The 12,396-nt window shown below is 42.5% G+C and overlaps 1 protein-coding gene across 1 annotated transcript in view; it reads right to left on the reverse strand.

The window, feature by feature from the left end:
* Positions 1 to 3,829: 3,829 nt before the first annotated feature.
* The window catches only part of LOC105008727 (NACHT, LRR and PYD domains-containing protein 3-like), a 42,577-nt gene continuing 34,010 nt past the window's right edge, over positions 3,830 to 12,396 (reverse strand). Inside the window, exons 10-11 of the mRNA XM_034295653.1 lie at positions 10,266 to 10,415; positions 3,830 to 4,472 (exon numbers count right to left, since the gene is read on the reverse strand). Of these exons, the coding sequence (XP_034151544.1) occupies positions 3,946 to 4,472; positions 10,266 to 10,415 (677 nt within the window). The 3' untranslated portion in view covers positions 3,830 to 3,945. The remainder of the gene's footprint in view (positions 4,473 to 10,265; positions 10,416 to 12,396) is intronic.

Genomic DNA, 12,396 nt, shown 5'->3' on the forward strand with positions numbered 1-12,396 from the left:
ATTTACTAGACAGTCCCTTCACCTGTCCTACTAGATAATTTACTAGACAGTCCCTTCACCTGTCCTATTAGATAATTTACTAGACAGTCCCTTCACCTGTCCCACTAGATAATTTACTAGACAGTCCCTTCACCTGTCCTATTAGATAATTTACTAGACAGTCCCTTCACCTGTCATTTTAGATAATTTACTAGACAGTCCCTTCACCTGTCCCACTAGATAATTTACTAGACAGTCCCTTCACCTGTCCCATTAGATAATTTACTAGACAGTCCCTTCACCTGTCCCTATAGATCATTTACTAGACAGTCCCTTCACCTGTCCCACTAGATAATTTACTAGACAGTCCCTTCACCTGTCCCTATAGATAATTTACTAGACTGTGCCTTCACCTGTCCCGCTAGATAATTTACTTATTCAGGTCCAGACCCAAAACACCCAACTACCCATCATCTCTAGGTCAACCTGCTCCAGATCCAGAGGGAACAATTACCCATCATGCCCAAGACCCCCTGCTCTCCTCAGAACAGTAGTGTTCCTCAAGAAAATGCAACCCTTTGGGTCCCCAGGACCAGGATTGGCAAACAGTGGTTTAAAGTAATTGAGGGAATGAAACAGTATGACCTGTTAGATGGGAACAATTTCCTGACAATGTCAGCAAGTTAGAGTGTGACTGCGACTGCAGACTGTTCGACTGGATACACCTAATGATGTTGTATGCAACGCAGTGGCATCTTGGTGCGACGAGAGCAAAGAGTCTGTTGTCTAAGGACGGGTAATTTCAGTTGTCGTGTTTACACGTATATAAACAAATCCTATGTGGGTTTAGCGATTAAACAGTCTATGCACACAGCTATCAAGAGTGGATTTGATGGTTGTAGACCTTTTCATAACCAAGACCATGTCAGTATAAAGCGTTTTAACAATCTGAACAAGCATCTGAAAAAGGTCAGAAACAAATCTGACGATTGGCTGCAATTGTGGTAAAATGGTGTTGAATCAAAGGCTCTAAACAACTTCATGTATGAACTAACATTTTCAAATGTTGACAACAAAGACTTTAAAATTGGGCACCTGTTATGTGTGTTTACATATGTAAAAGATCTTTGTGTGATACATTTGCTGAGTAATGATGCTGTGGATGTAGATCGTATTTTTAAAATGTCAGCAGAAACATGCAGAACTCTGAATGTTTGTATAACATTTCTGAAATTCTTGGATGACGCGTAATTCCAAAACTTCAAATAAAATGACGTTAGACATGCATTACTTCTCATTATTGACCGAATGCTGTACAATGTCTGAACAGGTTATTAAAAGTATTTACTACGCCCCGGCAAGCCCTGGTGGTTATGTGGGTAGAGAGGGTTTGGATCCTCAAAAATGGTGTGGCAAATGACTGGCTACTCACCCAGGATACATACACACTACACAGGCCTGTAGCTATTCATTTTCATAGAAACAGTGTCATGATATGAATTCACAATTTCAGCTGGATTTGATGACATGAGTGCTTATAGTGTGGAAAACGATAACATGAAATGTATGTTAACTTGCATAGATGTATTAAGCGAATACACATGGATCCCTATGCTGAGAAATTAAAGCTCTATCAAGGTAAAGCGAGCATTTGAAGACATTAAAAGTCCAAACGGATGAGGGGAAGGAGTTTTAATTCACATTTTGAAATGTTAATGAAGAAGTACAACATAAAACATGTCGCTACAGTCAAAGCGAGTATCGTTAAGAAATGTAATAAAACAATAAAATCACGAATGTGGAGGTATCTCACAGCTGCCAACACTCTTCGCTATGTTGAGGTTATTCAAGATTTAGTTCATGGATACAACCATAGCTACCATCAGTCTATTAAGATGAAGCCTGCTGACATTTGTGAAGTTCTCAAGAACCTGTATGGTACAGCAATAATGAGAAATGGTAATTAAAGCTACAAGTTCCAGGTTGGAGGTACTGTGAGACTCTCAAAGCTGAGAGGAGCATTTACAAAAGGCTATGAAAAAGGGTACACAGATTAATACTTTACAATAACAGAATACATTCCTCAGGTACCTCCTGTATGTAGAATAACATATTACAATGTTGATGTGATAGTCGGGACCTCTTATGAATCGGAATTACTGAAAATGATCGTGGCTAAGGATAAAACTTTTAAAATGGAAGCAGCTCTGGATGAGAAAGTACAGAAAGGGAAGAAAATGTGCCTTGTGAAATGGCTTGGTTGGCCTGAGAAATTCAACAGCTGGATATCATCGGAACAAGTGCTTGACCTAGAAACTGGATAAAACTCATTTACATTGACTGCGATCAGCATGGGTGACGGTGGCTTCTACATAACTCTGCCCAGTAACTCGTCGAGGTATAGATTTGAAAGGTGATAGGGAAGTATCTTTGAAAGAATTCCAATACCTGTATTCGTGGAAGACTTTTACATGGGGTGAAAACGCATTTGAACTACATGACTCATGGTAGAGCTGCAATGTATGGGACTGGTTTAGGTGGCCTATGCCGAGGGCTTTTCCAGATGGCAATACCTTTATTGAAGCGTGGGTTCTCAATAGCAAAACCACATCTGAAGAAAGCAGTGAGGAATATACACTCACCTAAAGGATTATTAGGAACACCTGTTCAATTTCTCATTAATACAATTATCTAATCAACCAATCACATGGCAGTTGCTTCAATACATTTAGGGGTGTGGTCCTGGTCAAGACAATCTCCTGAACTCCAAACTGAATGTCAGAATGGGAAAGAAAGGTTATTTAAGCAATCTTGAGCGTGGCATGGTTGTTGGTGCCAGACGGGCCGGTCTGAGTATTTCAGAATCTGCTCAGTTACTGGGATTCTCACGCACAACAATTTCTAGGGTTTACAAAGAATGGTGTGAAAAGAGAAAAACATCCAGTATCCAGTCCTGTGGGCGAAAATGCCTTGTTGATGCTAGAGGTCAGAGGAGAATGGGCCGACTGATTCAAGCTGATAGAAGAGCAACTTTGACTGAAATAACCACTCGTTACAACCGAGGTATGCGGCAAAGTATTTGTGAAGCCACAACACGCACAACCTTGAGGCGGATGGGTTACAACAGCAGAAGACCCCACCGGGTACCACTCATCTCCACTACAAATAGGAAAAAGAGGCTACAATTTGCACGAGCTCACCAAAATTGGACAGTTGAAGACTGGAAGAATGTTGCCTGGTCTGATGAGTCTCGATTTCTGTTGAGACATTCAGATGGTAGAGTCAGAATTTGGCGTAAACAGAATGAGAACATGGATCCATCATGCCTTGTTACCACTGTGCAGGCTGGTGATGGTGGTGTAATGGTGTGGGGGATGTTTTCTTGGCACACTTTAGGCCCCTTAGTGCCAATTAGTCATCGTTTAAATGCCACGGCCTACCTGAGCATTGTTTCTGACCATGTCCATCCCTTTATGACCACCATGTACCCATCCTCTGATGGCTACTTCCAGCAGGATAATGCACCATGTCACAAAGCTCGAATCATTTAAAATTGGTTTCTTGAACATGACAATGAGTTCACTGTACTGAAATGGCCCCCACAGTCACCAGATCTCAACCCAATAGAGCATCTTTGGGATGTGGTGGAACGGGAGCTTCGTGCCCTAGATGTGCATCCCACAAATCTCCATCAACTGCCAGATGCTATCCTATCAATATGGGCCAACATTTCTAAAGAATGCTTTCAGCACCTTGTTGAATCAATGCCACGAAGAATTAAGGCAGTTCTGAAGGCGAAAGGGGGTCAAACACAGTATTAGTATGGTGTTCCTAATAATCCTTTAGGTGAGTGTAGTTGGCGATGTTGTCAGCAGTGTTATGGCAAGCCAAACAAAACAGCAGGATGGAACTGGATTAATGGTTATGACTTATTGAGTTATTCTCAGTGTTTTACTAGGGTGTGTCCTACTGACACAAGGACACCATGGAGTGTTCATAAACCCTAAACCCTGGATAGAGGGGCTCAGTGAATGTGGTGATGAATGTGTACAGGTGGGTCAGTGTGTCAGAGGAGACCCTGTAGAAGGACAGAGTGCCGGCTGGCCAGTCCAGATACACTCCTACTCTGTGGGAATCTGAGGAGGTGACAGGTATATCAGTCTCCTTGTTATTGTGCATGGCTGAGTACCTGCCATCATCACAGTAGAGACACCAGGACTTGTTATAGTTTCCGAGAACACTGTCATAACTGTCTCCTTTCCTGCTGATTCCTTTGTATGTCAGTCCTATTGCAGCCTCTCCCCCTGTCCTCTCAACCTCAAAGTAACAGCGTCCAGACAGACTCTCTTTACACAGCACCTGTCCCTGATTCTCAAATCTCTCTGGGTGATCAGGATATGTCCCCACTCTTCCATGTGTCACCTTTCTGTTCTGCTCAGACAGAGAGAGCTTCCAGAGTGGTGTGTTTGGGTCCAGTATGAGCTCACAGGCATCTGATGGATGAAACCAAAGAACAATATCATAAGTCATCATGATTCATTTTTATGAGGGGCCGTATAAGACATTATTCATTCTGATACTCTCACATACATACATTCTCCTTTCACATACATATATTTTCACTCTCATATACATACATTCTCCTTTCACATACATATATTTTCACCCTCACATATGTACATTCTCCTTTCACATACATATATTTTCACTCTAACATACATACAGTTTTTTCTCTCATAAGAATATATTTTTAACTCACACATTCATACATTTTCCTTTCACATACATATATTTTCACTCTCATATACATACATTCTCCTTTCACATACATATATTTTCACTCTCACATACATACATTCTCCTTTCACATACATATATTTTCACTCTCACACATACATACATTCTCCTTTCACATACATATATTTTCACTCTCATATACATACATTCTCCTTTCACATACATATATTTTCACCCTCACATATGTACATTCTCCTTTCACATACATATATTTTCACTCTAACATACATACAGTTTTTTCTCTCATAAGAATATATTTTTAACTCACACATTCATACATTTTCCTTTCACATACATATATTTTCACTCTCATATACATACATTCTCCTTTCACATACATATATTTTCACTCTCACATACATACATTCTCCTTTCACATACATATTTTTTCACTCTCACACATACATACATTCTCCTTTCACATACATATATTTTCACTCTCATATACATACATTCTCCTTTCACATACATATATTTTCACTCTCACATACATACATTCTCCTTTCACATACATATATTTTCACTCTCACACATACATACATTCTCCTTTCACATACATATATTTTCACTCTCATATACATACATTCTCCTTTCACATACATATATTTTCACCCTCACATATGTACATTCTCCTTTCACATACATATATTTTCACTCTAACATACATACAGTTTTTTCTCTCATAAGAATATATTTTTAACTCACACATTCATACATTTTCCTTTCACATACATATATTTTCACTCTCATATACATACATTCTCCTTTCACATACATATATTTTCACTCTCACATACATACATTCTCCTTTCACATACATATATTTTCACTCTCACACATACATACATTCTCCTTTCACATACATATATTTTCACTCTCATATACATACATTCTCCTTTCACATACATATATTTTCACCCTCACATATGTACATTCTCCTTTCACATACATATATTTTCACTCTAACATACATACAGTTTTTTCTCTCATAAGAATATATTTTTAACTCACACATTCACACATTTTCCTTTCACATACATATATTTTCACTCTCATATATATACATTCTCCTTTCACATACATATATTTTCACTCTCACATACATACATTCTCCTTTCACATACATATATTTTCACTCTCACACATACATACATTCTCCTTTCACATGCATATATTTTCACTCTCACACATACATACATTCTCCTTTCACATACATACAATTTTAAATAATATATGTATATAAGCAGAAAATGTATGCATGTGTAAAGAAAATATATGTATGTGAGAGAAGAATGTATGTGTGTGAGAGTGTAACGAGGATGCGCGTGGAGGACGCGTGCCATCCCCCCGACGTGGTATTCGGCGCGCGTCGTCGCCGGTCTTCTAGCCACGCCGCTCCTCCTCCCACGGCACTGTCATGTCTTGTTATTGCACACACCTGGTGTCCATTCCCTCATTAGGTTGCCTATATTAGTTCCTGTGTTTCTGGGTGTCTTTGTTTGGTATTGTTCTATGTCTTTATATTGTGGAGAGAGGCACGTTCGTTTGAGCGTTTTAATCCCCGTGTATAGCGTGCCTTTGTTGTATGATTATTATTTTTGAGAATACAGTTTTGTTTATCGCCTCCCTGCGTTTGGCTCCAAGTTCTTCGACACACTCCACTACACCCAGCCGTGACAGAGAGACAAAGTATAGTGGAAACGGAAGGAGTATAGTTGAAACGGATGGCAGAACATTTCTCGCGATGTGATTGGCTGTCAACCTCACCCTGTGATTGGCTGAGAAACTCAGTCTTGTTCAGGTCGCGATCAGCATGGACGGGGATGAGACGAACGCTTTGCAGCGAGCCATTGGAGTTTTAAGAACTATTTTAACATGCTCTGATACTATTTCTTCCATTGAGCACAAAAAGACATGCTCATCTGCACCTAACGTTGTTCACAGCATGGCTGAAAGTGAAATGAGACTACTTTTCAGATCAGGGGGCAACTCACTCCATATGGAAAAAAATCATCTTTTTGCAATTATAGAAAATAGATTACAAAATGTATTTTGAAGCCCGTATTAAAATGCTTTTTTCAGGTCCTGTGAAAGTAAAAAGATGAAATGTAATTACCGACGTATTGATTATATCACATTTAAGTTCGAAACACATTTTATAGATGTGCATTACCAAAATACATATAATCTTAGTCACAAATATAGACTAACGTACTAAGGTAAACTTGGTAATACCAATACTTGCTTCTTCCCTGCTAACCTACTCCTGGTTGGAGTAGAGGTTAGCTTACCTAACTGTGGAACAAAAGTTCGCCGGTTCAGATCAGCACCTTATGATATATTTTTACATGCTTTTTACAAATACATTTACGCGGCCAATTTCAAACATTTTGTACATATATTTAACAAATGTATTCAGGAATATATTTTCCAAATGTGTTCGGAAATATATTTTCCAAATGTATTCAAAAATATATTTAAAATACATGTATTTTCTGTAAGGAACAACAGCCATTGAAGTTAGTTTAAGGTTGGATATTCGAAATACATTCGTTAATCTTTAGCGACAACTTCTTATAGTTTCAGCGGCAGAAGCAGCAGGAGTCCTCTGGAGGACGGTTAGCAGATTGTATGTTGAATATCCAACCTTAAACTAACTTCAATGGCTGTTGTTCCTTCTCTTCATTACAGTAAGTTAATTGATATATTTACATCTGAGGAAGCCAGGACATAAACTTAGCGTGACAAATAGCATGATTGAAGCCTTACAATATGTCAGTGCAGTGAAGGCACACAATTGCGGCAGGTTAAGGCTAGACAGGTGGGGGAAAAGCGCGATCACTTGCCAATATACAATCCAATCAGTTATACAAATCAGCACCACAAAAATAGAGCTTATTTATTCTTACCTTTTCTTTGGACGAGAGACCCAATTACCAAAGTGCTGCTGCGTTTGATATCGCAAAGACTGCCGTGATCCTCCGGTTTGGTCTTGTGCTGCTCGGCCTGTAGCACTGACTTGTTCCATACAGAAAATACATGTATTTTAAATATATTTTTGAATACATTTGGAAAATATATTTCCGAACACATTTGGAAAATATATTCCTGAATACATTTGTTAAATATATGTACAAAATGTTTGAAATTGGCCGCGTAAATGTATTTGTAAAAAGCATGTAAAAATATATCATAAGGTGCTGATTTGAACCGGCGAACTTTTGTTCCACAGTAAGGTAAGCTAACCTCTACTCCAACCAGGAGTAGATTGTCAGGGAAGAAGCAAGTATTGGTATTACCAAGTTTACCTTAGTACATTAGTCTATATTTGTGACTAAGATTATATGTATTTTGGTAATGCACATCTATAAAATGTGTTTCGAACTTAAATGTGATATAATCAATATGTCGGTAATTACATTTCATCTTTTTACTTTCACAGGACCTGAAAAAAGCATTTTAATACGGGCTTCAAAATACATTTTGTAATCTATTTTCTATAATTGCAAAAATATGATTTTTTTCCAAATGGGGTGAGTTGCCCCCTGATCTGAAAAGTAGTCTCATTTCACTTTCAGCCATGCTGTGAACAATGTTAGGTGCAGATGAGCATGTATTTTGGTGCACAATGGAAGAAATAGTATCAGAGCATGTTAAAATAGTTCTTAAAACTCCAATGGCTCGCTGCAAAGCGTTCGTCTCATCCCCGTCCATGCCATAGACTGTATAAATAATGGACGACGCCCTTTCGCTCTTTTCCATTGGTGAAAAATGAAGCCACCAGTGTCCTGATACGGCGCTGACATCTTGGACTTGCGTCTGCGCAGATAGCGATCTTGGGACCAGTTCTGCGCAGTAGTTATGCGCAGTGGCGAGAAGGAAGTAAAGCCGTAAAGCCGCGAAATCAACGGCCCCACCCCTGTGCCCCGCCCTCACTCTCCCTCGCAGAATGCGCATACCGTAATCAATCTCAAGTCCAAGTACAGTACAACCTTTGCTTGTTAAACCTAGACGATATGTTATAGCCTAACTTACGTCATGTTTAACCTTAATTTAGAATAGGCCTAATACAAAAATAATTGGTAACTTCTAGCTAACGATCACCTGCTAGCTATTAACATGGCTATTAACGAGGCTTGTTGTCTTTTAGCTAACGTTAGCTAGCCCATTACATTTATTTACTAATGAAATAGCTTATGAATTTAACTTACCGAAAAAAATTCAAAGATCGATTGGAAATGCCAGATCGGTTAGCACAATGTACTGCAGAACAACCCATTATGTCCGTGTGAAATTATATCAATTATAGAAATTTAGATATTAAATGTAAAGTTCCAATCTCCTCAGTTCTCCGAAGATTCAGTGGCTCCTCGGCTCAGATAGCTGTCAATCACAGCTGTGAATCACGACGTCACACCACCGTTTTTAGAGCATTAAATAACTAACTAAAAACAAACTTATTTTAAAAACAAACTCTTGAATTTACATTAGCGTGATACAAACTACAGTAAATGACAGAAACCAGCTTCGGAAAAAATATATTTGAAGGGTAATTTAATTGTTTAGTTGGTCTCGCGTCCCATTGAATAACATGGGGAGGGCGGGGTTTATGACCTATACTGGGACCACTCACCAGGGGGCGATCGAGACGTTTTGGCTTCACTTTTCAGGGCTTGTGCGGCACGCTTGGTCCATGCTGATCGCGACCTGAACAAGACTGAGTTTCTCAGCCAATCACAGGGTGAGGTTGACAGCCAATCACATCGCGAGAAATGTTCTGCCATCCGTTTCAACTATACTCCTTCCGTTTCCACTATACTTTGTCTCTCACACACATACATTCTTCTCTCACATACATATATTTTCTTTACACATGCATACATTTTCTGCTTATATACATATATTATTTAAAATTGTGACTGCATGTGCATGAGATCAAAAATGTAGGAAAATGTATGTTAAATTTAGAAATATGAGAGAAAAATATATTTGTGTGTGAGTTAAAATATAGAAATATAAGAGTAAAATGTATGAATGTGTGAGTTAAAAATATATTCTTATGAGAGAAAAAACTGTATGTATGTTAGAGTGAAAATATATGTATGTGAAAGGAGAATGTACATATGTGAGGGTGAAAATGTATGTATGTGAAAGGAGAATGTATGTATGTGTGAGAGTGAAAATATATGCATGTGAAAGGAGAATGTATGTATGTGAGAGTGAAAATATATGTATGTGAAAGGAGAATGTATGTATGTGAGAATGAAAATATATGTATGTGAAAGGAGAATGTATGTATGTGAGAGTGAAAATATATGTATGTGAAAGGAGAATGTATGTATGTGAGAGTATCAGAATGAATAATGTCTTATACGGCCCCTTATACATTTTTATTATAAAATCAGATCTTGTATTTCATTTGTCTCACATTCTGGATATTAAAACACTCTTGAACAGTAAAACCAATGAATGCTTAATTAAACACTCACATTTCTTCAGTCCTGATATTAGCCTGCACTTTCCACCATGCTCCAGACTGTGGAAAAAGCAGAAGACTGTCATACAGTGACAAGCAATCTCTCTTTCACACCAACTATTTCTATATCCTTTTGGAGGATATTTTTGATGAAACTTCACCCCTCAAACCCTAAACCTAACCCCTGTGTAAGAAAAAAAAATTTCCTTGTGGCAACGACCTTGTCATGGTGCGGTGAGCAGCAGCGCCACCGTGCCATGTTTTCACAAGTTCCCATATCTCACGAACACATCCCAGACTGTCACATGTTTCCAATCTTCCACACCAGGTCCCAATCTAGCTCGTTTGTATGTGTATATATGTTTCCCCTCTGCTCCCCACATGGTGGATCATTGTTGCTGTCTGTTAGTATACCGGTGAGTGTTGTTAAATTACTGTTGAATGTTGATTGTTAAGACGCGTTGTCGCGCACTTTATTTTCATCAGTAGTTAGTTTTGTTTTCCGTTCGTGTTTGGTTTGTTTGTTGTTTTAATAAAAACCCACGAACGAGAGTACTGCCTGCGCCTGGTTCCTCCAACACTACACCGCGACGAGTTGTTACAGAATGATCCACCAAACCTGGAACCAGCAGGCAGTCCCTCCAGAGAGGGTATATACCTGGAGGGGCGATTGGGGGTCTGACTCCCTCTCCTCAGATGACGACGAAGCGGTCTATGAGAGAGTGGAGGAGGATCCCCTTGGGGAGCAGTGCTGGGGGTTGCCCCAAGACGGGTTCGGGGTGCCGCTGTGGGGCATGGACCAGTATGGAGTGGTCAAGCCCCTCACCAAAGAGCAAGGGGAGCTGGTGAAGGGTCTCCTGCAGGACATGCAGGAGGCAGGAAGGACAGGACGCAGGCGAGGCCGGAGGAAGAAGAGGGCGAGGTGCCCAACGCTTGGTCCGAGGTCCCCCCAGGAACATTTTAGGGGGGGGCTGAGTGGGTGCCCGGGGGAAGTCCCGACGGCGCCCCCTCTATGTCCGGTGCCTCCTCGACCCCGTGCAGGCTGGCCAGGCTGTAGGCTGGCAATTAGGCGCACACCGCTTCCTGCTCCGCGGCCTTCCGCCGCCCCTGTCCCTGCGCCACGGCGCCGATTGCCCACTGCTGCTTTGGAGCAGCAGCCAGCGCCTCCTACCTGCCAGCAGCGGCAGTCAGCGCCCCCTGCTGCATTGGAGCAGCAGCCAGCGCCTCCTACCTGCCAGCAGCGGCAGTCAGCGCCCCCTGCTGCTTTGGAGCAGCAGCCAGTGCCTCCTACCTGCCAGCAGCGGCAGTCAGCGCCCCCTGCTGCATTGGAGCAGCAGCCAGCGCCTCCCTGCCAGTGGCAGCAGCCTGCACCGCCTGAGGCCGAGGAGGAGTGGCCTGCACCGCCTGAGGCCGAGGAGGAGTGGCCTGCACCGCCTGAGGCCGAGGAGGAGTGGCCTGCACCGCCTGAGGCCGAGGAGGAGTGGCCTGCACCGCCTGAGGCCGAGGAGGAGTGGCCTGCACCGCCTGAGGCCGAGGAGGAGTGGCCTGCACCGCCTGAGGCCGAGGAGGAGTGGCCTGCACCGCCTGAGGCCGAGGAGGAGTGGCCTGCACCGCCTGAGGCCGAGGAGGAGTGGCCTGCACCGCCTGAGGCCGAGGAGGAGTGGCCTGCACCGCCCTCTCCTGTCCCGGCCGCCCCGGCGCCTCCTTCGGCTCTTCCGGCTACCGACCCTCCTTCGGCTCTTCCGGCTACCGACCCTCCTTCGGCTCTTCCGGCTACCGACCCTCCTTCGGCTCTTCCGGCTACCGACCCTCCTTCGGCTCTTCCGGCTACCGACCCTCCTTCGGCTCTTCCGGCTACCGACCCTCCTTCGGCTCTTCCGGCTACCGACCCTCCGTCGGCTCTTCCGGCTACCGACCCTCCGTCGGCTCTTCCGGCTACCGACCCTCCGTCGGCTCTTCCGGCTACCGACCCTCCGTCGGCTCTTCCGGCTACCGACCCTCCGTCGGCTCTTCCGGCTACCGACCCTCCGTCGGCTCTCCCGGCCTCTGACCCTCCGCCGGCTACCGACCCTCCGTCGGCTCTCCCGGCCTCTGACCCTCCGCCGGCTACCGACCCTCCGTCGGCTCTCCCGGCCCCTGACCCT

The sequence above is a fragment of the Esox lucius genome, chromosome 11 (assembly GCF_011004845.1).
Source record: "Esox lucius isolate fEsoLuc1 chromosome 11, fEsoLuc1.pri, whole genome shotgun sequence".
Classification (NCBI taxonomy): Eukaryota; Metazoa; Chordata; class Actinopteri; order Esociformes; family Esocidae; genus Esox; species Esox lucius.